Source organism: Leucopleurus acutus, assembly GCF_964270905.1.
Source record: "Leucopleurus acutus genome assembly, chromosome: 15".
In the NCBI taxonomy this organism is placed as follows: domain Eukaryota; kingdom Metazoa; phylum Chordata; class Mammalia; order Artiodactyla; family Delphinidae; genus Leucopleurus; species Leucopleurus acutus.
The window spans coordinates 71,774,719-71,801,556 of NC_139157.1; the positions used below are offsets into that span (position 1 = coordinate 71,774,719).

At 35.0% G+C, this 26,838-nt stretch overlaps 1 protein-coding gene across 4 annotated transcripts in view; it reads right to left on the reverse strand.

Annotated features, from left to right (window-relative positions):
• DOP1A (DOP1 leucine zipper like protein A) overlaps positions 1-26,838 on the reverse strand; it is a 111,603-nt gene that overhangs the window by 46,960 nt on the left and 37,805 nt on the right. For 2 of the 4 annotated variants that reach the window (XM_082855660.1, XM_082855658.1), the window contains exons 6-13: positions 23,055-23,149; positions 15,438-15,537; positions 14,581-14,690; positions 13,545-13,653; positions 12,200-12,320; positions 9,894-10,013; positions 8,042-8,156; positions 7,097-7,330 (exon numbers count right to left, since the gene is read on the reverse strand). In XM_082855660.1, the coding sequence (XP_082711786.1) occupies positions 7,097-7,330; positions 8,042-8,156; positions 9,894-10,013; positions 12,200-12,320; positions 13,545-13,653; positions 14,581-14,690; positions 15,438-15,537; positions 23,055-23,149 (1,004 nt within the window). Of the gene's footprint in view, positions 1-7,096; positions 7,331-8,041; positions 8,157-9,893; positions 10,014-12,166; positions 12,321-13,544; positions 13,654-14,580; positions 14,691-15,437; positions 15,538-23,054; positions 23,150-26,838 lie in introns of all 4 variants that reach the window. The other 2 variants (XM_082855659.1, XM_082855657.1) reach the window with 1 other exon arrangement.

Sequence of the window (26,838 nt, forward strand, 5' to 3'; positions counted from 1 at the left end):
CAAGGATGTCACAAAGAAAGAAAACTACAGGCCAATATCACTGATGAACATAGATGTAAAAATCCACAACAAAATACTAGCAAACAGAATCCAACAGCACATTAAAAGGATCATACACCATGATCAAGTGGGGTTTATCCCAGGAATGCAAGGATTCTTTAATATACGCAAATCAATCAACGTGATACACCATATTAATAAATTGAAGGAGAAAAACCATATGATCATCTCAACAGATGCAGAAAAAGCTTCTGACAAAATGCAACACCCATTTATGATAAAAAACCTCCAGAAAACAGGCATAGAGGGAACTTACCTCAACATAATAAAGGCCATATACGACAAACCCACAGCCAACACTGTTCTCAATGGTGAAAGACTGAAACCATTTCCACTAAGATTAGGAGCAAGACAAGGTTGCCCACTACTCAGCACTATTATTCAACATAGTTTTGGAAGTTTTAGCCACAGCAGAGAAGAAAAAGAAATAAAAGGAACCCAAATCAGAAACGAAGAAGTAAAGCTGTCACTGTTTGCAGATGACATACTATACATAAAGAATCCTAAAGTTGCTACCAGAAAACTACTAGAACTAATCAATGAATTTGGTAAAGTAGCAGGATACAAAATTAATGCACAGAAATACCTTGCATTCCTATACACTAATGATGAAAAACCTGAAAGTGAAATTAAGAAAACACTCCCATTTACCACTGCAACAAAAAGAATAAAATATATATGAATAAATCTACCTAAGGAGACAAAAGACCTATATGCAGAAAATTATAAGACACTGATGAAAGAAAATAAGATGATGCAAATAGATGGAGAGACATACCATGTTCTTACATTGGAAGAATCAACATTGTGAAAATCACTCTACTACCCAAAGCAATCTACAGATTCAATGCAATCCCTATCAAACTACCAATGGCATTTTTCACAGAACTAGATCAAAAAATTTCACAATTTGTATGGAAACACAAAAGACCCTTAATAGCCAAAGTAATCTTGAGAACAAAAAACGGAGCTGGAGGAATCAGGCTCCCTGACTTCAGACTATACTACAGAGCTACAGTAATCAAGACAGTATGGTACTGGCACAAAAAGAGAAATATAGATCCATGGAACAGGATAGAAAGTGCAGAGGTAAACACACGCACGTATGGTCACCTTATCTTTACTAAAGGAGGCAAGAATATACAATGGAGAAAAGATAGCCTCTTCAATAAGCGGTGCTGGGAAAACTGGACAGCTACATGTAAAAGAATGAAATTAGAACACTCCCTAGCACCACAAAAAAATAAACTCAAAATGGATTAAAGACCTAAATGTAAGGCCAGACACTATAAAAGTCCTAGAGGAAAACATAGGCAGAACACTCTATGACATAAATCACAGTAAGATCTTTTTTGACCCACTTCCTAGAAGAATGGAAATAAAAACAAAAATAAACAAATGGGACCTAATAAAACTTAAAAACTTTTGCAAAGCAAAGGAAACCATAAACAAGATGAAAAGACAACCCTCAGAATGGTAGAGGTAGAAAATATGTGCAAAAGGAATCAAAGGACAAAGGATTAATCTCCAAAATTTACAAGCAGCTCATGCAGCTCAATATCAAAAAAACAAACAACCCAATCCAAAAATGGGCAGAAGACGTAAATAGACATTTCTCCAAAGAAGATATACAGACTGCCAACAAACACATGAAAGGATGCTCAACATCATTAATCATTAGAGAAATGCAAATGAAAACTACAATGAGGTATCACCTCACACCAGTCAGAATGGCCTTCATCAAAAAATGTACAAACAATACATGCCGGAGAGGTTATGGAGAAAAGGGAACCCTCTTGCACTGTTGGTGGGAGTGTAAATTGATACAGCCACTATGGAGAACAGTATGGAGGTTCCTTAAAAAACTAAAAATAGAACTACCATATGACCCAGCAGTCCCATTACTGGGCATATACTCTGAGAAAATCATAATTCAAAAAGAGTCATGTACCACAATGTTCATTGCAGCTCTATTTACAATAGCCAGGACATGGAAGGAACCTAAGTGGCCACTGACAGATGAATAGTTAAAGAAGATGTGGCACATATACACAATGGACTGTTACTCAGCCATAAGAGGAAATGAAACTGAGTTATTTGTAGTGAGGTGGATGGACCTAGAGTCTGTCATACAGAGTCAAGCAAGTCAGAAAGAGAAAAACAAATACCGTATGCTAACACATATATATGGAATCTAAAAAAAAAAAAAAACTGCTTTTGAAGAACCTAGGGGCAGGAAAAGAATAAAGACACAGACGTAGAGAATGGACTTGAGGACAAGGGGAGGGGGAAGGGTAAGCTGGGACGAAGTGAGAGAGTGGAACTGACATATATACACTACCAAATGTAAAACAGATAGTTAGTGGGAAGCAGCTGCAAGGCACAGGGAGATCAGCTCAGTGCTTTGTGACCACCTAGAGGGGTGGGATAGGGAGGGTGGGAGGGAGACACAAGAGAGAGGAGAAATGGGGATATATGTATATGTATAGCTGATTCACTCTGTTATACAGCAGAAACTAACACACCATTGTAAAACAATGATACTCCAATAAAGATGTTAAAACAAAAACAAAAACTAGAAATAAAATCTAGTAAGTCTTCTATTTGGGACCGTATGAAGTGAAATTTCTGTCTGAAATATGTAAACTACTATTTAAGTGTTTGCTATTAAGCTTACATTCTTCCAACAAGCAGTTACTGAACCATTATTTCCCACATTAGATATCTGGAACAAAAGGAACTGTTTATAATCTAGAGGAGAAGAGACAATTACAGTATAAACAAAAAATGAACCAGCTACTGACGTAGAATAACTTCATCGTTATTAATAATAATGATTAACTGTTCCCTCTCTATAAGATAGGATGAGTACAATCGTCAAGCATACTTTCTGGCTTAGTTTAAGTAAACAAAAGCTACACATATCACACACTCCTTGGGTGATTGTGCCAGAGCATAATTCGAACTTGAGTAAGATCACTAAAATGTGATCTTATGGAAGACCACTGAAGATACACACACTAAATGCTCTGCTGCTACAAAGCTGGGCCTCACCTGGTGTTCTCTGCCTCAGTGAATGACACCACCCTTCATCAAAACAGGAAGGCAGAAATCTAGGGGCGATTCTTGGTACCTTCTCCACCTCTCCTCCACACTTCCCTTACAGCCATTCCAGTACAGTGGTCAGGAGTGCTGGCCATGAGTCAGCTAAGAGTCTGCCACTTTCCCGCTTGGCAAGTCACTGAACCTCTCCGAACCCTGGCAAGTTACTGAACCTCTCCAAACCTCCTAATCTATGTAATTGAGATGGCAAATTCCCACATTTTACAGGTGCGATGAGGATTAAGTAAGACAGTGTAGAACCTGCCACTTAGTAAATCTTCAAGAAATGTTAGTGATCACTCATTACCCTACCAATGCATTACTACAGCTTATTGATTTTTCCTCCCCAATATGTGGCTGATCCGTCCATTTCTGTCTTTACTCCCCCATCTTGTAAGTACATGTTACCACCACCTCTCATCTGCACTACTGCAGGTCTCCCCACATCCATTTCTGTTTCTCAGATCCATACTCCACACTGCAGCCAGAGTAATTTTTCTTTTCTTTTTTTTTTTTAACATCGTTATTGGAGTATAATTGCTTTACGCTGTTGTGTTAGTTTCTGCTGTATAACAAAGTGAATCAGCTAAACGTATACTTATATCCCCATATCCCCTCCCTCGGACTAATTTTTCAAATACACATCTGATTATGTCACTTGCTTTTCTCCCTTCGGTGTCTTCCCATTGCTCTGAAGATAAAGAATAAAAGCCTTAGTACAGTGAAAAGGCTCTGTAAGACTTGGCCCCTCCCTACCTCAGCAGCAGCATGTCCCCTCCCTGTCTGCACAGCACTCCTTTTTGCCTAGAGTCTGTGCAAATTCTCCTTCCTCTGTCAAGGGCTCTCTTCTTCCTACCTCACCCGCCCGGATTTCTCTAGAGCTTCACTCAAACAATCCGTCCTCAAGAAAGCCTTTCGTGGCCCCCAATCTAGGTCTGATCACCCCTTTCCCACATTCCTATCACTCCAATCTTTCCTTCATACATTTATCACAACTATAATTAAGTATGCAATTATTTGTTTAATATACGTCTCCCAAGCAGAAAGAAGGGGCCAGGAAGGGCAAAGTTCACCTAGGTGTGCCTAGTTCACTGCTGGATACATAGAGTGGGTGCTGAACAAAGAGAGGTTGTTTTCTCTATTTCAAAGGTAAGAAAACTGAGGCTCAGGGAAGTTCAAAACAAAACTCGCCCAAGGTCATAGCAAATAAACTTAGTAGGTAGAAGAGCTCAGATTAGATGATTCTAAACTTCATCCTCCTTTCACCACAGCAGATCACTGTCTCTATAACAGCATGAGAACTTTTCACATTAGAATGCCAAAGTTTAGAGGCAACAGAACTGAACTTGTCGATTTTTCTCCTTTGAAATTAATAATTTTTAAAAAATAAGTCTTATTTAAATGGTAAAATTGTCATTAGCTTATTATTATTCCTGTATCAATCTTTCTCATATAAGGATTATAAAACAATGGATGATATTACATTAATAGAATTCATGCTATAAATTCAGTTACACCTGCATACATTTATAACAGTTGTATGGTCTATATTATGTAACTATAGTTCAGATTATTTTATAGTAAAATATCTTTCTGAAAATAGAAAGGAATTACATTTGGGTATAGAGATGCAATACACTGATTTTACAAAAATGTACTAAGTGCATGGAGAAAAAATTAAGATTTATAATTTTTAAAAGAATCATTCCTTCAATTACAATTTCAAAAAAAAGAATACTGAAAATACTCTCAGCTTTCAAATATGATCAATATTAGACATCTCAGTGAAGATAATACCATTGTGCTTCAGTAAAAAATAGAAAAGAACATAGAAACCCTGGGAACAGGCAGGAAGACCAAAGGGTGGGGGGGGGGAAGCATATCTAAGGTTAATCAACGATTATATTAAAAAAGTGTATTATTTAATTCTTTCTTTTAATATGAATGGGTGTTCCCATTTACTTTACCTGTAACCACCGATAAAGTGCCTCCAGATGTTTTCTACATAGTAAATATTCACATATTTGAATATGTTATTGAGAGACTGCTAAGGTCCCTCCCCTACTTTCACTAATCTCATTCAAATAAAAACCAAACCAATAACAGCTAATATCTATTTTAGTTTTATTCCTAAGATCCTAGAGGCATAAATTAAGGAAAAACAGCACAACAAAATGAACTGTCCAACAATAGAATCAATATCTCTCACATATAAGTAATAAGCAGGTAGGAAGGAAAATAGACAAACTAGTTTTAGTTTATGTGGGATAATCCTGGGATATATTTAAATTGTTTGAGGGTAATGTTCATTTCATACATGAAAGGCAATATATTTAGAAGGTCCAAGAAAAAAGTTCTAGGGTTAAGACTTGATGGAAAAGGCTGTATGAGATCATCCTGATAATGTATTTTGCCTGGCTGACAAAATTAAAAAGCAACTGAAAAAAAAGTAAGGGCAACTATACAACCACAGGATTTAGATAATGACCTTACATGCTAGAAATTTTTAAATCTTGTTTTTGACATAGTGCCCCTGTGCCTAAATTCAACGGAATTACATGATTCTGTGAATGTTTTCATTACTATTTACTAAAAAGTACATGTAATATTATAAACCTGAAAGCTTTTAAATTTCTGATTTTTTCCACACCCATTTCATAGGTATTTAAATATGTTACTAGTGCCAGACATTAAAATTATAGTTGACTCTGAGCAATGAAGGGGTTAGAGGTACCGAACCCCTATACAGTCAAAAATCCACATGTAACTTTTGATACCACAAAAACTTAACTTCTAAAAGCTTACTGTTGTCTGGAAGCCTTACTGATAACATAAATAATATATTAAAACATATTTTGTATGTTATATGTATATCTATGTATATTTTATGCATCCATGACACACCTAACTTTTTCTTAATTTTTGTGATTTTTCTAGGCTGTGCGGTTTGTCTGAGAGTTTTCTCAAATCTCCAAAAGAGAGTCACAAATCTCCAAAAAACTTTCCAATATAATTATTGAAAAAAAAAATCCACATATAAGTGGACCCACTCAGTTCAGACCTGTGTTGCTCAAGGGTCAACTGTGTTACAATTCTATTCAACGTCATAAAGTAAGCATTAAGAATCTGGAAGACTGAGGAGAGCAAAAAGATTCTGGATTTCAAGAAGAACATGTCAAAAACTTAGTGTATATATATGAAAAGGACCAATAAAGTTTGGATTATAAACCTGCTGCTTAATAGGATAGTTACTAGCAACATGTGGCTATTGAGCTCTTGAAATGTGGCTGATCTGACAAAGAAACTAAATTTTTTAATGCAATTAATTTTAATTAAAATTTTAAAAGTGATCCTTAATTTAGTTCTGAGAAAACTTTTAAGTATGTTTTGAACAACCTGGGTATGAGAATTTAATTTTTTAAATGTAAATTTTATGAAATTAAGTATAGATCAAGTACTTCTAATAAAAATTTAGTATTTGAATGTGCTGTAAGTATAAAATACACAGTGGAATTTTGAAGACAGTACAAAAAAAGAATGTAAAATATCTGACTAGTATTTTTTTATGTTACATCAGTTTTATATTGATTACATGTTGAAATGGTAATATATTAGCTCTAATGGGCCAAGTAAAATACAATTAAAATTATTTTCACCTGTTCTATTTTTTTTTTTTTTTTACTGTAGCTACCAGAAAATTTTAAATTATATATGTTGCTTGTGTTATATTTCTTTTGCAAAGTGTGGATATAGACAGTTAAATTGCACTAGAGCCAAAAAAAAGCCTACAAGACGGTCTACTGCCACAACACTGGGAACTAGGAAAGATTGACGAATATTTAAATGAATATGTGTTAAGTGATGTTAGTTAGAAACTGTTCTGCCTTGAAGAAATATAATTGGTCTAGTACCAAAAATAACAGCAAAACGTTACCTTTTTGTCTTCCCACTCCTTGACTGAGTTGTTCTGCCCATTTGGAAACTGCAACACACCTCCAGTGCTGGCAGATAACAGAGGAGGTTGAACCTTGCTAAGGATCTTTGAGCAAAGCCTGAGAGAATCTGTGAGTTCAGTCAAGTGCAATGTCTGGAGGTGGCTTGTCAGGGCAGATATCATCCTGAGCAGCAACTGGGGCAAGTGTTCTGTCTGGATTTCAATATAAGTCTCCTGAAAATAAAAGCGAAGTGACGAAAGTTTATACAGTGTATAACTCCAAAGTTATGTTATTTAATTTTTAATTTATTAATAAATAAGAAAAAAATAATTTTACTCATTTTATATGTACCATGCTCTTAATTAACATTGTATGGTTATTTATTATTAATGACGTAAAATTTCTATTCCCAAATTCTCAATTTAAGTACTTCAAAGCATGTACTATAAAAGAACCCCAGTTTTATCTGTTACATTACTGAAATTATAACATAACAAAAGTGAATACAATCAGTTAAAAACAAAACAGGCTGAATGTCATACCTGACACAGCACCCTCATACTTCTAGTAGGCTTCAAAATGAGAAAGCAAAGAATTGAGGAGAGAAAAGGGGAAAAGATTTCCAACAGTCTTCATTTAATAGAATCATTAATGAATACAAATGCAGCATTAGACTATTATATACTCAACATGTAAGACTTCAATAACATGCAATTATGAAATATATTCCATGTATTATATAAGAATTGTATATGTATTACATATAATGTATGTCAGAGGACAAAACACTTCAAAAATTTTATTTAAAATGCTATACCAAAAGGGGGAAAATCAATTTAATTTAAAAAATGATATTTATTTGAAGATGAGGTCTATTTCCAAAATGAAATATTTGAACTATGTTATTACATTTCCTCAATATTTTTTCACCAGGGTGATCTTACCAAAGAAACTATATCCAACAAAAAATCCACCAGTAAGCAGAAATTGGTCAGCTGTAACTCAGATGAGTCGTTAACATCTCCAGGCCCACTCTGAAGTCTGGCATGCTGTGTCCTCCTAAAAGGACAAAATTCACTTTATCAAGTATCCTCTCAAGTGATGTGAATACATGTGATGATATCATTGTTCTTTAAATAAGTCATATCAACATTGGGATGCACACGGTTAACTTCTTGTGATGAAGTATGTTCCCTTTCCCCTAGGACACTAATGTATCTCTCCATGGAAAATTCCCAAAGCAAGATTCCTAAGCTGAACCTCTCCCTATGACACCCATCCTGAACTTCCAAGTGTTCTGGATGGTTCTATTTGGGACTTATTTCCTATTTCTCCCACTACAGATCTCATCTCCTAGTTAAAATGGACTATTTGCTGCTTGATTTCTAACCTCAGGGCCTTTGTTCATACCAACCTGTCCCCCTGGATAGGCACCCTCTCCCAGCCTCATTCTCTCACATCCAGAATGCAGCCATCCTTCAAATGGTACCTCCTCTAAGAAGCCTCTTCTGATACAAGTAGTAGAGATTATTCCTCCAACAAATATGCACATTAAATCACATTAATCCTATCTGCCCATACACTGCCCTACACTCTGAAGACACAAAGTAAGAATATGCTACAGTCCCTAGCCAGCAAGAAATATAAGCCTATAGACAAATAACCTAACAATGTGATAGGGTAGGAGAAGCGGACTCTGATGGGAGATTTGAGGGAGTCATAGAAGGCTTCTGAAAGGGGGTGACCTCTTTATAGGACCTTACCAGATGGACTAGGGAGAAGAACATTTTCGAAAAAATAACATGAGTGAAAGCTCAGCAGCATCACTGAAGGCTCAGTTAATGTTGTTCAAGGAATAGTCCAGGTTAGCTAGAGAAGGGTATATGTGTATGTTTGTGAATGTGAAAACAAAGTAGAAACCTGGGCCAGGGCCAGGTGGTGAAAAGACACCCACAATTCCTCTACATTCCTACCACATCTTAAGCTCTCTCTTAAGGCACCCGTAACCTTTAGTTTAATACAGTACTAGGAATATGCATGAGCATGTCTTACTTGTTCCTGCTGTGAGCTCTTTGAAGACAGGCACTGTCTATATGTCTAGCATAGTGCCTTTCCACTGGGTGCGCAGTAGCTGTTCAATGAGTAAGCAAGCAACTTTCTAAATCGTTAAAGGGATTAATTTTATATTTATAAAAGACTTCTAATCCCGAGATCATAAATGCTTACTTGTTGACTCTATGCTCCCAAGGCTTGAGAGGTTAATCTGCTGCTGAGAGAATTTGGTCTAGAATCCAGACAGAAATTCTACCCAGGTTCACTAGTATTACTGGGTTTTCTGAGCATTTTTTAAGCTTTACGACCTAAGGAGTGGATGATAATATGGGCTGGTTCTATGTTTTTAAAAACATAAAAGTGACCGAGGACCTTTTTGTTATTCAAAGTGAGAAGCATTTTGGGAAAGTGTGCTGAGGCACCAGCCACAAATTTGCTACTTTCTCTGCCACAAAGAAAAACTGGATTACTATAGATTGGAGAGGGAAAACCTTTCATCTATGCTGGTGATTGAATAACTCATCTCTAAACTCCTTTTCAAATCTAAGATAATACGATCAATGATTCTGTATTCTAGAGTGACATGGTAGAGATAGATTATGGCCATTAAATGATAGTTGTCAGTAGTAGTAGTAAAATGTATAAAAGAACATTCTTTTCATTAAACTCAAGAACTTAAAAAAAAATAACAAAGACTGGCTTTGAATGCTATTAAATGAAAATGAATAAAACAGTTTAACGTACCTACAACATTCTTCAAACCAACGTGCAACATAATCCCACATATAATAAGGCTCAAAGGAATTAAAGAGAAGGTTGGCAGTTTTAATCAGTTCTGCTGTTTTCTTATTTTCCCTTAATTTACTAAAAAAAAGAAAAAACAAAAACTGATAAATATAACATCTACTTTTTCAAATTTAAATGTGAGTGGAATGTTAGGGGAGTACATATTCCTAAGTATTTGCTAGAAAACTTGCTAGTGAGAATATTGCAACAAATAATTTTCATCTACTGTCACTTTATCACTTTATGTGTAGTTATTTTTCCAAATTTGAGTTTTCATAACTCAAATGTATGATCAAGATCAGAAATTAACCTTGCATAAGAAAAATAGCTGTGCTTTCAGCAGAAGAACAAGAAGTTCTTTTTGAACTATTTTGAGAGCCTGATAGTGAATTTGGCATTAAATTCCTTTGTTTCCCTTGACACATATAAACTGAGTGATTTTTAAAAAATTAATTAATTAATTAATCTTTGGTTATGTTGGGTCTTCGTTGCTGCGTGCGGGCTTTTTCTAGTTGTGGTGAGCAAGGGCTCCTCTTCGTTGTGGTGCGCAGGCTTCTCATTGCGGTGGCTTCTCTTGTGGAGCTCTAGGTGCACGGGCTTCAGTAGTTGTGTCATGCAGGTTCAGTAGTTGTGGCTTGCGGGCTCTAGAGTGCAGGCTCAGTAGTTGTAGCACATGGGCTTAGTTGCTCCGCGGCATGTGGGATCTTCCTGGACCAGGGTTCAAACCCATGTCCCCTGTATTGGCAGATGGATTCTTAACTACTGCGCCACCAGGGAAGGCCCGGTGATTTGATTTTGACAGCCTTGATTCTGAAAGAATTTTCTCTGCTTTCCTGTACTATTCAGGATTTGTTTGAGAAAGGTTAAGTTTATCTTGGTGAGTTTCAATCAAATTATTATTTTTAGGTTGAAAAAACAATAACAACAAAAAGAAGTAATCCTGTCAATAGCCACTTTTACTGTAATTCCATCAGGGAAAAATAACTTCGTTATTTCAAGTGGGAGCCCTCTAGCCCATTAAATACCCACCTAACTACCATCTCCTGTCACCCTTTCTAACAATTAAAACAATTATTTTTCTATATAGTGATGTACTGTCAATACAACTAGCATGTTATAGCACGAAAGGCTAATTAAATACTCTATGGGACAAAATAAATTATCAGGCAGTGTACAGAATGAAACAGAGTACAAGGTTAGTCAATATTAACTGCTCAAACAAAAATCAGAGGGGATTATATTTATCGGAAATCAAAAACTGTCTTAAAAAGTTTTAATATATAAAAGTATGCTTTAGGAAAGCCCAGGTTATCTCCAAAGTGTCACCAAGGTGACACTAATAAAATGCAAAGTGAGAATTCCCTGGTGGTCCAGTAGTTAGAACTCTGCACTTTCACTGCTGAGGGCCCAGGTTCAATCCCTGGTCAGGGAACTAAGATCCCACAAGCCACGCAGTGCAGCCAAAAAAAAATAATTAATTAATTAATTAAATAAAATTATGCAAAGTATGTAAAAGAAATTGTTGTCTTGGATCCTTTGTCATAATGATAAATGAGACTGGAAAACAGGTAGGCTCCTTAAAGTAGAGAAGAAATGAAAAAGTAAGACTTTGTCAGCATGTATCTACCACTGACTTAGAGAAGAGGATATGCTAATGTTATATGACTTCTCCCAGGGATTAAGAAAAAAATGTGTATATACACACACACACACATATATATATAGAAATAATTTGAAAGAAGAAAGAACCATCACTTGAAAAAAAGTCTTTAAAGAACGCCTAGTGCCCTCTGATTCATTTAATTCTGTGGTCAAGTCTTCTTCTGATCTCTGCTTTGGTCCCCTGAGTGTGTCAAGGCACCAAGAGGGCACTACCCCGTGCAAACTACCAGGCCTGGTTACCAAGCAAGGTACAGCTTTCATTATTAACTGACATGTGGAAGCTAATCTCTTGTGAGTTTGATAAGTGTGAATGAATTCCCTGGAATCTATATCTTCATATTAACTGCTAAAATTTAGTCTTCTAAACTGGTGAGGCTGAGAACCAACCCTGGAAGGTGGTGGCATTGTACACAGCACTCATGCTACACATGCCTGTTTGAAAGGTCAGTGCAGTTAATTACGAGAGTTCACATTACTAAAATATAGCGATACTTTAAATCAAACTCACTCATTCATAACACAAATTTCATATAGCAATGTCTATTTTACAAATATTAATAAAGGAGGACCTTTGTGTCATGCTTAATTTTTTGGTAATCCACCTGCTTAACTGAGCATGATCCTTGCTGAAGGGTGGTTCCATCTGAAGATCCAATTCTGCTTTACACTGAGAATATAATGTTCTAAACACTTCAATGAGGACGTCTTCTAGAATTACAGGTCCTAAAATTAATATACATATTAAAGACAATAATTAATATTACAAATCATGATTATCTACAAATTGGCACAATTAAAGTATGCTTTAAAACAGGTATTTTGAAAAAATAATGTTTTTTCCAGAAGTGAAACTAAACTTCACATCCTGAGAGGCTAACAGTAAAATAGCAAAGAACTGAACAAATGTTTATCTAACTATATAGGTTGACGTAATAGAAATGACAAAATCAGGGAAACTGGTTTTGCCAGTTAATAGCTCTATTAGCTTGGACAAGTTATTTAACTTCTTTCAGCTTTGGTTTCTTCATGCAGAATGAGGATAACAGCAAACTTATGGGACTATCAGTGTAAGGGTCAGGAAAAATTCTGTAAGATGGGTAGCATGGTTCCTGGAATATAATGAGTACTCAATGAATGTAACTTATATTACTATTATTAATTAAAATAATACAAAGGTGCACAAGGCTAAACTTTACTGCTATAAGAGACGCCGATCTCCTCAGAAAACTTCCTGAACTTCCATCTATTACCATGTAATAGAGCCACTGGTACAACTCAAGTTATTTTTATATTTAAATGTTTTCATTTTTCTTTTAAGAGTTGGTGAGAGAACTTATGCATATTTGCTAAAACTTCTGCACATAAAAAAAAAGGAGAAAAAAAACTTCTGCACATAATTTAATAAAACTACATAATTATTTCACTTTATCATTGCTAATATTTTCAGTTTTTCTTAATTTCTGTCTCAGGTGCCGTAACTATCTTCCCAAGAGATCTAGTATATAAGAAGTACACAGTGAAGAAAGGGAAAACACATAAAACAAAGGGGAGGTGGGGAAGAAGGTTGAGGGGTATGACTAAAATACTTTTGCTCAAATCTTTGAATTCTGTGAACTATAAGATAGTCATGACAGATCATCAGTGTTTCGATTTCAGTACCTTAATCAGGATTAAGAGGGGCTTAGATAGCACCTTTAAGGTGACTCCTCTGCTACCTACGTAGTACAGGGTAGACATGATAACATACCAGCTGAATGTACATCTGTATCTTCTTAATGTTCTAGAGTGAATTTTAGGTAAGGAATTGTTGAGAACCTGTATTTAAAGGCCACCTCAAAATACAGGAATTTTTCTAAGTAATGACTTTGTCTTATATTTATCATGAAGCAATACAAAACAACCACATATGATCTTACGCCCTAGGATAGTTAGGATAGTATATATTACCTAGCTCAGGTTTGTCCAGTAAACTGATTAAAATACGAAAAGGTTTTAGATCCTGCATTAAAGTGCTCTCTTCTCCAAATCCATTCACTTGTAAGATCCCCACCATTGCCTTCAAAGAAGAAAAAGTACATTAGTCATTTAAGTAAACAAATTCAAAGATTTTTTCTTAAGAAAAATATTTTTATATACAACCACATGTAAACAGAGATTTACATCTCCTATTGCTTTTCTGAAGTTCTTTTGCTGAAGCTGGCTTTTTTCCTCTGCTGGGGGAAAAGAAAAGTTATATTCATTTCTCTTGACAGAAGAAGAAAGGGCTTAACTTTTCCACCTTTTTTTCTAGAGAAAATGTAAAGAAAATCTAGAAAAATAAATTCATGAATTATTTGATTTCCTAAAAGATAAAAATGTTCCTCTTGACTGTCAACATGCCCCAAACTATCACTCATTATCATGGCAGTATCTACTATTATGCAATTATTTCCTCATTAGTAACTCAAAACTGTATTCTTATAACTTCACTTATTTCAAACTGTGTCAGATACCATGTACTCTCTCAGTTTAAGATATCTTGAATAAATTTAATTGAAGTAAAAATAATATGAAATAAGCCTATAGATCATTTTAATATTTCCATTACAAAAGTAGTTTTAACATTTAAATTCTTGTTGCAACCCAAATTTCCCTGGAATTTCAGAGTAAATAACACAGGTCCTGGCTCATTTTTGGAAGAGCTCCAACTTCCATAGGGCAGACAGGTGAGAAGCTGCAACTATGTTGTGATGAACTCATGAAAACAAAGTAAATGAAGAAAAAGATCTCAGGACTTACACAGAAGTGAGTCTAGCTTACCATTACTTACTTATTTCATTGCAGCCATTTGCTTGTTACAGTCATTCTTAGGAAGTTTGAGAGTCTTGTCTCCACCCCTTCAACTGTAAATTAATTCAAGGCAGGACTTTGTCTTATTTGTTATTTGTTGAGTAACTACAGTGGTCACGGAGTAACCAAAAAATAAAATGAAAGCATCCATTACCTGAACCAACAATTCTTTTGAAAAGGTAGTGAAATAGTAAGTAGCGTGTTCTTCAGGATTGCTGTGTCTTGTGCTTCTGGGTCCTATGATAGCACCGTTGTTATCAAAACCTCCATGGAAACAAATTGTAAAATAAATTAAAATGGAATTCTTAAAACTGTTGTTCACTAAATACCAAAACAGCAAATATCTCAAAAACAGCACTAAACACTTACCAATTAGTAGCCCAATCAATGTCAGCAAGAGAGATCATTTTAGATAGTTTAATAAAGGGAAACCAATTCAATACATAAGTGAGTATCATAGTAAACTTCCAGAATTATCTTGGTTTTTTTCAAACAGTAAAAGAACTGAAGATTCAGAAAATCCAAACTAAGTTATATTGTGTCTTCTCACTCTAGGCAGTAAAGAGTTGTGAAGACAGGCCAAACACTCACAAAAAGTATGGAGGAACAAAGTGCACACAATATTTTACTGCCTGAGTGGGAGACAGGTACCATGTGTGGGACAGGAGTACTAGTCCTGATTCCTTTCAAGTTTTGGATATTATGTCATTATTTTGATTATGAATTTATCCTTCTTTGTCTACATACTTGGAGTATAATAGCCTCAATTTATAAGGGGAAAAAAATCTTGTCAAAGGGAATATGACCTATAGATTAAAACAGCTTCTTCAACTAAGAAGCTTTTGAGATTTCTTCATACCATACACAACTCATACTGTCTTTATTTTTATTACCTATTTAAGTAAACTTTTAGTTTCTTAATTTAGGACATACATAAACTTGATAATACTTATGTATGGAAAATTTCCCTTCATCCTTTCCTAGCTAAGACCACACACATCAAACACTTACCGAGAAGCCAGGCATAAAGTCTTCGGTTCAGGGACATATCCCTCCTTAATACTACGTGCAGGGCTGCTGACAAGATCCTTATCATGTCTGGTCGAGTGGCCTGCAATAGTTGGGAATGTGGTTGTACTTAATCACATATAAAAATATATTACTTTCTTTCCTCTTTAAAAAAATAATACCTCACAATACATTCAGAACTTGAGGGTTTATGAGGTACTTTCACACAACATTATCTCATTTGATCTTTCAAACACAGGAATTAGTACTTCCATGTTACAGATTAGGAAACAGAAAAGCTGGATAACACAGCTATTTAGTTGCATACCTAAAACTATAACTGAAATAGTTTAACCTCCACTTTAAAGGTTTTTATCCTATCCAATATTAGCAAAATCTGTCAGAAACAAAGAAATTGGAGCCAGAAGGGACAGACACAAGAAAATAATATGCCTTTAGTCTTTCACATTCATAGTGGTGTCAACTGACTATAAATAAACTCTTCAGAAGTTCACTATCTTCATCAATTCCAAGTCTTTCATTTCTTGTTCTTTTTAAAATTTTTATCCTGTAGTATTTCAAACACAGAGAAATACAGAAAACAATGAACCCTTTTTGTAACCATCACCCAGCTTTAACAAATCTTAATTTCTTTTTTTCATTTTACTGAAGGTCTTTTAAAGAGAAATAATTCACTTTTTTCTTTGCCTCTTTCCTAATAGCCTTAATTAGATGTTTAAAATATGATTTACTAAAGGAGATCTGGTTTTAGCTAAAAGGGTTCAAGTTAAAAGAAAAAAGGAAAGCAGTTAATTAAATTGCTGGCAATTTTAAGAATATTACTAGATAATCACTTTAGAATAGAATTTTGGAATTTGAGCATTAGAAGGTATGGTAGAAATCACCTAGTCTCACAGCCACTTTAGAATAAAGGACCAGAGCCTCACAGGGCCTAAGTACTTAAATGCCTTGTTGGTGCCCAGCTGATAGTGAATGCACCTCTCCTTAATCAGACTACCCCACTTTTTACTACACCATGCTTTTTGACAGACAGTATTAGAAAGGAATTCACCCAACTTGCTTAGTTTAAAGGAATCTTAGAGAAATAACTGACATGTTACAGAACACAGATCATCAACAGCTGCCAAAATACAGTCACGCATCTGAACACAGATGTCTTCTATTCATCTAAGCAATTCTCAAACGGCGGTTCCCAGACTCCTGGGGATCTCTAAGAGCCTTTCAGGAGGACCACAAGGTAAAAAATATATATATAAAACAATACCAAGATGTTATTTGCCTTTTTTGATGTGTTAACATTTCCTCTGATCATGCAATACTGGGTAAAACTGCTGGCATCTTAACACAAAAAGAAGCAGTACCAGCAGTGGCATCCACTGTATTTGTAGTCATTGTATTTTTTACTGTTATGTATTTACAGTAAAAGTCAAAAACAAAAAAATAAAAAACATTTTCACTTAAGAATGTTGATTAAACAGCAAACATTTATTTTATTAAATATTGACTCTTGAGTACCTGCCTTTTAATATTCTGTGTAATGAAAGGAGTATACATAAAGCACTCCTACTGTAAACTGAAGCATGATGGATGTCTCGAGAAAAAGCATTTGTGTGACTATTTGAATTGGGAGGTGAACTACTAGCTTTTTGTCACAGAATATCACTTTTACCTGAAAGAATGACTGATGTGATCTATGATTATTCAGGCTTGGACACCTGGCAGACATTTCTCAAAAATAAACAAACTGAGCCTGTCACTTCAAGGGAAAACAATTAATATTCATTACTACAAATAACAAAATTTAAGCTTCCAAGAGAAAACTAGAATTTTGGAAAATTTGTATTTGGCTTGAAATTATATTGAACTGAACCGAACTGGCTTGAAAGCTTCCCAATACCTAACAAACTTTACTGATGAGATCAGTGGTGATATTAGTAAATGTGATTGTTGCTGTGTTAACACTTGGGACATATGCATAATTCAGTAAAACAACACTTTCCAAACAACCAATCATGATGTTACAAAAGCATGTATGGGTAAAAGATCTATTCAAAGTGCAAGACAGACCAGTGGATTTTAATGAAACACACTATGAAAAGTTCATTGATACGGTTTTAGACTTCATATTACAACTAATTTTTAAAAAAACTATGGCTTGTTTAGTTTTGGTGTAGTATCAAAGAAAAATATACTATTTTAACAAAAAAGACTATTGAAATACTCCTTCCTTTTCCAACTAGTATCTGTGTGAGATCAAATTTTATCCATATACTTTAATCAAAAGAAAAAAATCACAACAGAGTGAATGCTGAAGTAGATACGAGCATTCTGCTTTCTACTATTAGACCAGACATTAAAGAGATTTTCAAAAAATATAAAACAATGCTAATCTACTAATTTTTTTAACGTGTTGGAAAATACTCTCATAAAATATTATTTGTACTCATGTGATAACTTTGTTATTGTTATTTTAAATGAATTAATAAATATTTTAAAATTTGCCAGTTTTAATTTATAATATGATAAACATAGATAGATCTAACCTACATAAGCAAAAGAATTTTTAGGATCCTCAATATTTTTAAAGAGTGTAATGGGGTCCTGAAACCAAAGAACTGCTGATCTACCTATTTAACCTCAGATACATGTAGGTCACAGATATTGTCACAAGATATGAGAAGTACTAATGTCTTCCAATCTTATTTTGAGAGAAAAACTTACTTTCCTAAGAAAGTAAGAAGTCACTTCTTGATTACTACTGACATCACTACGTATTGCTAATATGGAAAAAAATTCTATTATAATCTCAATTAAAGGTCTAACTTCTAGAGATTAGGGTCAACTTTCCATAAAATTAATAGAGTCTAATAAACTTGTAAAGTGCTAACACTCCTAACAGCAATCACTCTTTTTGGGATAAGTTAATGAAGGCTCTCTTAAATTACCATTACAATCAATACTTGTTATGAGTTTATTACATACAAGACATGGAAAGGAGGAAAGTGGGGAACAAAGAATACTCTGTCATGATCCTTTGATCCTTTTTCTAAGGTAATCTAATAATATGGTATAGTAATGGGGGGGAAGAGTATTAGAATTGGTCTGGGTGGAGTATGTACTTTTAAAAAAACATATTCAACACAGCTATTGTTTTCATAATACAAATTACAGAAGGAAGGCAGAGAAAATCTTTTTGGTTGGTAGGGATACAGAGGTGGTAGAGTTAGAAAGTACTGAAAGAAGCTCAGGCTGAAAAAAGGTTGAGAAGTACTGGTCTAGTGAGATTACATTGTTCATGTCAATTTAAGTCTACCATGACTTAATTCTTCAGATCTTGCTGAATCATCTATCAGTATATTGAAGGACTAATAGCGTTGAAAGTTTGAAAGGGAAGAAAACAAAGGGAATGTTTAACAGTAAAGGTTAATAAGTTTTTTTAATAAACATTTTAGGCTTTTGAGCCACATATTTCTTTGCCATAATCTTTCTTTTCTTCTTTCTTTCTTTCTTTCTTTTTCTTTCTCTTTCTTTCCTCCCTCCCTCCCTCCCTCCCTTCCTTTCATTCATTCACATCTTTATTGGAGTATAATTGCTTTACAATGGTGTGTTAGTTTCTGCTTTATAACAAAGTGAATCAGTTATACATATACATATGTTCCCATATCTCTTCCCTCTTGCGTTTCCCTCCCTCCCACCCTCCCCATCCCACCCCTCTGGTGGTCACAAAGCACCGAGCTGATCTCCCTGTGCTATGCGGTTGCTTCCCACTAGCTATCTATTTTACGTTTGGTAGTGTATATATGTCCATGCCACTCTCTCACTTTGTCACAGCTTACCCTTCCCCCTCCCCATGTCCTCAAGTCCATACTCTAGTAGGTCTGTGTCTTTATTCCCGTCTTGCCCCTAGGTTCTTCATGAGCTTTTTTTTTTTCTCTTAGATTCCATATATATGTGTTAGCATATGGTATTTGTTTTTCTCTTTCTGACTTACTTCACTCTGTATGACAGACTCTAGGTCCATCCACCTCATTACAAATAACTCAGTTTCGATTCTTTTTATGGCTGAGTAATATTCCATTGTACATATGTGCCACATCTTCTTTATCCATTCATCTGTTGATGGACACTTAGGTTGCTTCCATGTCCTGGCTATTGTAAACAGAGCTGCAATGAACATTTTGGCACATGACTCTTTTTGAATTATGGTTTTCTCAGGTTATATGCCCAGTATTGGGATTGCTGAGTCATATGGTACTTCTATTTTTAGTTTTTTAAGGAACCTGCATACTGTTCTCCATACGGGATGTATCAATTTACATTCCCAACAACAGTGCAAGAGTGTTCCCTTTTCTCCACACCCTCTCCAGCATTTATTGTTTCTAGATTTTTTGATGATGGCCATTCTGACCGGTGTGAGATGATATCTCATTGTAGTTTTGATTTGTATTTCTCTAATGATTAATGATGTTGAGCATTCTTTCATGTGTTTGTTGGCAATCTGTATATCTTCTTTGAAGAAATGTCTATTTAGGTCTTTTGTCCATTTTTGGATTGGGTTGTTTGTTTTTTTGATATTGAGCTGCATGAGCTGCTTGTAAATTTTGGTGACTAATCCTTTGTCAATTGCTTCATTTGCAAATATTTTCTCCCATTCTGAGGGTTGTCTTTTCGTCTTGCTTAGGGTTTCCTTTGCTGTGCGAAAGCTTTTAAGTTTCATTAGGTCCCATTTGTTTATTTTTGTTTTTATTTCCATTTCTCTAGGAGGTGGGTCAAAAAGGATCTTGCTGTGATTTATGTCATAGAGTGTTCTGCCTATGTTTTCCTCTAAGAGTTTGATAGTGTCTGGCCTTACATTTAGGTCTTTAATCCATTTTGAGTTTATTTTTGTGTATGGTGTTAGGGAGTGCTCTAATTTCATACTTTTACATGTAGCTCTCCAGTTTTCCCAGCACCACTTATTGAAGAGGCTGTCTTTTCTCCATTGTATATTCTTGCCTCCTTTATCAAAGATAAGGTGACCATATGTGCCTGGGTTTATCTCTGGGCTTTCTATCCTGTCCCATTGATCTATATTTCTGTTTTTGTGCCAGTACCATACTGTCTTGACTACTGTAGCTTTGTAGTATAGTCTGAAGTCAGGGAGCCTGATTCCTCCAGCTCCGTTTTTCATTCTCAAGATTGCTTTGGCTATTCGCGGTCTTTTGTGTTTCTATACAAACTGTGAAATTTTTTGTTCTAGTTCCGTGGTAGTTTGATAGGGATTGCATTGAATCTGTAGATTGCTTTGGGTAGTAGAGTCATTTTCACAATGTTGATTCTTCCAATCCAAGAACATGGTATATCTCTCCATCTATTTGTATCATCTTTAATTTCTTTCATCAGTGTCTTATAATTTTCTGCATACAGGTTTTTTGTCTCCCTGGGTAGGTTTATTCCTAGGTATTTTATTCTTTTTGTTGCATTGGTAAATGGGAGTGTTTTCTTAATTTCACTTTCAGATTTTTCATCCTTAGTGTATAGGAATGCAAGATATTTCTGTGCATTAATTTTGTATCCTGCTACTTTACCAAATTCATTGATTAGCTCTAATAGTTTTCTGGTAGCATCTTTAGGATTCTCTATGTACAGTTATCATGTCATCTGCAAACAGTGACAGCTTTACTTCTTCTTTTCTGATTTGGATTCCTTTTATTTCTTTTTCTGCTCTGATTGCTGTGGCTAAAACTTAAAAAACTATGTTGAATAATAGTAGTGAGAGTGGTCAACCTTGTCTTGTTCCTGATCTTAGTGGAAATGGTTTCAGTTTTTCACCATTGAGGACGATGTTGGCTGTGGGTTTGTCACATATGGCCTTTATTATGTTGAGGAAAGTTCCCTCTATGCCTACTTTCTGCAGGGTTTTTATCATAAATGGGTGTTGAATTTGGTCAAAAGCTTTCTCTGCATCTATTGAGATGATCATATGGTTTTTCTCCTTCAATTTGTTAATATGGTGTATCACACTGATTGATTTGTGTATACTGAAGAATCCTTGCATTTCTGGGATAAACCCCACTTGATCATGGTGTATGATCCTTTTAATGTGCTGTTGGATTCTGTTTGCTAGTATTTTGTCGAGGATTTTGCATCTATGTTCATCAGTGATATTGGCCTGTAGTTTTCTTTCTTTGTGACATCTGTGTCTGGTTTTGGTATCAGGGTGATGGTGGCCTCGTGGAATGAGTTTGAAAGTGTTCCTCCCTCTGTTATATTTTGGAAGAGTTTGAGAAGGATAGGAGTTAGCTCTTCTCTAAATGTTTAACAGAATTCGCCTGTGAAGCCATCGTAAAAAATCATTCTTATCTTGCAGGCTGCTTGCCCACCTCTCTACTGGTAAGTTCAGACTACACCAATATGCCACAGCAGCCGTTTTTGTGAAAAGCCAGAGGCAGAATAAAGGCCCTTGGCTTAAGGATGGCAAGTCTTAAAATAGAAACTGGGGGTGGTTTATGTCCCACCCCTATAAATATACTGCTCCTATTACTAGGGAACAGTATAGGCAATGAAGTGTAAGATTCTTCAATTATTAGTAACTCAATTTCAACCTGAATAAAGTAATAAAAGAAAAATTTGAGCATGGCCAATTATAATGAAAATTCACTAGTTATCTACTAACCACAGCTCTTACAAAATCCCAAATAATCGTCTTTTCTGCTGATGACATTTTAGAGACAAACTTACTTTTCCGAGGTAAAAGTTTTCCATTTCTTATTACATTTGTTAGGTATGTAGTTCCACCATTCTGAATACTTACACATTGGCGCTCTAAATTGCTCATCATAATTTAGAACTCAAAAGAATTTAGATCACTTCCTTAAAAAATGAGGATAGTAATTAAATTAAGTTCCAGCTTCATTTACGATTTAAGTGAGTTATTCTCATCTGTCACGAAAGTACAGTTGACCCATGAACAAAGAGGGGGTTAAGAGTGTCGACAGTTAATGGAAAATCCAAGCATAATTTCAGTCGGCCCTCCATATCCACGGTTTCATATCCTAGGATTCAAAAAACCATGGATTCTGTAGTACTGTAGTATTTACTCTTGAAAAAAAATCTGCATATAAGTGTACCTGTGCAGTTCAAACCCTTGTTCAAATTTCAACTGTACTAGAGAATGTCAGAGTAACTAAATATTTGGCTTTCAAATTACAGCCAACTCTGCTAAGGGTCTGACATACATCCCCCAAATCACCAAACCAAGAAAAGATGACATTAGGACAGAGATAAGAGCTAGGTAGAAGGCCTGGGTCTCAGAGTCTTGGCTTACTCACAGCTAGCAATGAATAACGATACCTCTTGGTTTTTAAAGGTTAAAACTTTTTTTTTAAAGGTATGAAATAATCTATTTAATTCTTCATATTCTTATCCAAATCAATAAATCTTATTTTCCCCAAAATTTCACAAATTCCACTCCTTAAAAAGGGAACTTGTTTTCTGTGTACTTACTGGTTTATAAAACAAGAGAATACAACTTAAATCCAATTTTAAAAATAACTACACATCAGGAATCTATGAACGTCGAAAGAATGCTTTATGTTGATACTGGCATTACTGTTTTACCTGACTCATGTGGAATGGAAAACAGAAGAGTATGAGGTCCAGTGTGCTTCTCTGTACCAGTACACTTGAATCCTGCACCGAAGTGCTTACCGCTTCTACCTAGAATAAGAGAGTCTTTAGTATCTATTGTGTATTACCCTGGGAAATAGTTAACATGAAAATGTAACAATGCTTCATTTTCCTCAAAAAATAGAAGTATGCTCCCAAGTTTCTTTTATCACTAATGACACATTTGTACATTGTTTTGAATAGGTAAATATAATAGTTTAAAATTAAGGAGCACAAAAGAGTACACAGCCAAAAGGTTCTCCCCCATCTGTTTCCAACCACCCAGTTTTGTTTGTGTAAACAATCAAGATTACCAGTGAATACTTTCTGCAAAGGTAAGTAAATAAAAACATGCATGCATAATCCCAAACTCTGCCTTTTTCATTTAACAACATACTCTGCAGAGCTTTCCTTAACACTACATAAAGAACTTCATTTTTTATATCCAAAGAAATACTTCCTTTCATAGATGCATCCTTATTTATTTAACTAGGCTCCTAATGATGGACATTTATACTGCTTACAACCATTTACCATTGTAAGTAATGTTGCAATATACTTACATAATATACAAGCACACCTACAGGATAAATCTTTCAAAGCAGAATTGCCAGATATTGTGATATACGCAGTTGCAATTTAAATAGTGTAATGCTTTGTCTTAAGGTTATGTATATTTATATTCTCACCCGCTCTGTGTGACAATTTGTTTTTCCGTGTTAACCCACACGTTTCTTGTTTTTGTCAATCTGATATATGAAAATGGGTATCTTCATACAGTTTAAATTTTTATTTCTCTTCTTACAAATAACACTGAGAATTTTTTCGTACCTTTGAATTATTTTTATTTCCTTAGGTTAAGTTTCTGTTCAAATCAATTTTCCTACTTGACTGTTAATATTTACTTATTTATTTACGTAGCTCTTTGAATAATAAGGAGGTTAGTCCTTTGGCTGTGATGTATTATAAACAGTTATCCAATTATGGCACTTGATTTTTAAAGAAATTTAAAAAAATGACTTCTTTAAAACTTCCATTAAGTCATTAAAAGGAAATGTAACAATACATTTGGAAAATAGTTTGGTAGTTTCTTATAACCTTAAAACATATATTAGGAGAAAATATAAAAGTAAATCTGTTTGAGCTTAGATTAGACACAATTTCTTAGATAATATCTAACACCAAAAGCACAAATGACAAAAAAGAAAACAGATAAATTGAATTTGATCAAAATTTAAATTTTTGTGCTTCAAAGGACACTACCAAGAAAGTGAGAAGACAACTGAATGGGAGAAAATATTTTTAAATCATATATATGATAAGAATTTAATATCCAAAATGTATAGAGAACTCCTACAACATAACAACAAAAAGAGAAATAAACCAATTTAAATAATGGGCAAAGAATTTGAACAGACATTTCTCCAAAGATTTAAAGATGGCCAATAACCACAAATATGTTCAACATCATTAATCATTAGGGAAATGCAAATCAAAACCACAATGAGATAACACTTCAAACCCATTAGGATGGCTATAATAAAAAAGACAGACAGTAACAAGTATTGAAATGGATGTAGAGAAAAGGGAACCCTCGTATATTGCTGATTGGAATGTAACTCGGTACAGTAACTTTGGAAAACAGTTTGCCAGTTCCTCAAAAAGTTAAACAGTTACCATATGACCCAGTAATCCCACTGTTAGGTGTATACCTAGAAGATACAAAAATGTATGCATGAATGTTCATAAAGAATTATTCCTTAAGAGCCAAAAAGGAGAAGTAACCCAAACTGTAATCAACTGAATGATGGATAAATAAAATGTGCTATATCCAAACAGTAGAGTATCAATCAGCTATTAAAAGGAATGAAGTACATGCTTCAATATGAACAAATCTTGAAAATATTATGGTAAGTGAAAGAAGCTATTCATAAAAGACTACATATCATATATTTTATTTATATGAAATGTCCAGAATAGGCAAATCTATAGAAACAGAAAATAGACAGTGGTTGCTAGGGACAGGAGTGAGGGAAAATGTGATGTGATTAATGGGTACAGATGAGGTTTCTTTCTGGGGTGACGAAAATGTTCTCAAATTAGTGGTGATAGTTGTACAACTTTGTGAATAAACTAAAAACCAATGAACTGTTCAATTCAAAAGGATAAATTTCTTGGTATGTGAATTATATCTCAATAAAGCTGTTATAAAAAAAGTTAAACATATATTTACCTTATAAAGCAGGAATCCCATTCCTATGTATTTTCCCAAGAAATAAGAATATATGTCTGGATAAAGAAGATGTGGTACATATATACAATGGAATATTACTCAGCCATTAAAGAGAATGATGCCATTTGCAGCAACATGGATGGACATAGAGATTATCATACTAAGTGAAGTAAGTCAGACAGAGAAAGACAAGTATCATATGATATTGCTTATATAAGGAATCTTAAAAAAATGATACAAATGAACTTATTTACAAAACAGAAATAGACTCACAGACTTAAAAAACAAACCTATGGTTACCAAAGGGGGAAGGTGGGGGGAAAAGATAAATTAGGAGGTTGGGATTAACATAGACACACTACTGTATTTAAAACAGATAACCAACAAAGACCTACTGTATAGCACAGGGAACTCTACTCAAGATTCTGTAATAATCTAAATGGGAGGGCTTCCCTGGTGGCGCAGTGGTTGAGAGTCCACCTGCCGATGTAGAGGACACGGGTTCGTGCCCCAGTCCAGGAAGATCCCACATGCCACAGAGAGGCTGGGCCCCTGAGCCATGGCCGCTGAGCCTGCACGTCCGGAGCCTGTGCTCCACAACGGGAGAGGCCACAGCAGTGAGAGGCCCGCGTACCGAAAAAAAAAAAAAAAAATCTAAATGGGAAAAGAATTTGAAAAAGAATAGATATATGTATATGTATAACTGAATCATGTTGCTGTGCACTTGAGACTAACATTATAAATCAACTATATTCCAATATAAAATAAAAATTAAAAAAAAAGAGGGACTTCCCTGGTGGTCCAGTGGTTAAGAATCTGCCTTCCAATGCAGGGGATGCGGGTTCGATCCCTGGTCGGGGAACTAAGATCCTACATGCTGCGGGGTAACTAAGCCTGCAGCCTCTAGAGCCTGTGCGCCACACCTAGAGAGCCTGCATGCCTCAACTACTGAGCCCACGTGCTCTGGAGCCCGTGCACCACAACTAGAGAGACCACACCCTGCAACTATTGAGCCCATGCGCTCTAGAGCCTGAGTGTCACAGCTGGAGAGAAGCCCGTGCGCCACAACAAAAGATTGCGTGTGCCACAACCAAGACCCAACGCAGCCAAATAAATAAATATGAAAAAAAGAGAAATAGTTGTAAATGGAAAAAAAAAGAACATATGTCTATATAAATAACTGTATGCAAATGTTTATATTAGTTTTATTCATAACTGCCCCAAACTGGAAAGAACTCAAATGTTCATTAATCAGTGAATGAATAAACAAACTATGGTATATTCATACAATACTACATAGCAATATAAAAGAACAAACTATTGATACATGCAAAAACATGGATGATTCTCAAACACGCTGTACAAAGTGAAAGAAACCAGACAACAGCTAACACTGCATGATTCTATTATGTAACATTCTGCAAAAAGCACAATCTACAGGAATAGAAAATAGATCAGTGTTTACAAGGACTTGGGAGTGTAGGGGAATGAGAGTGACTACGA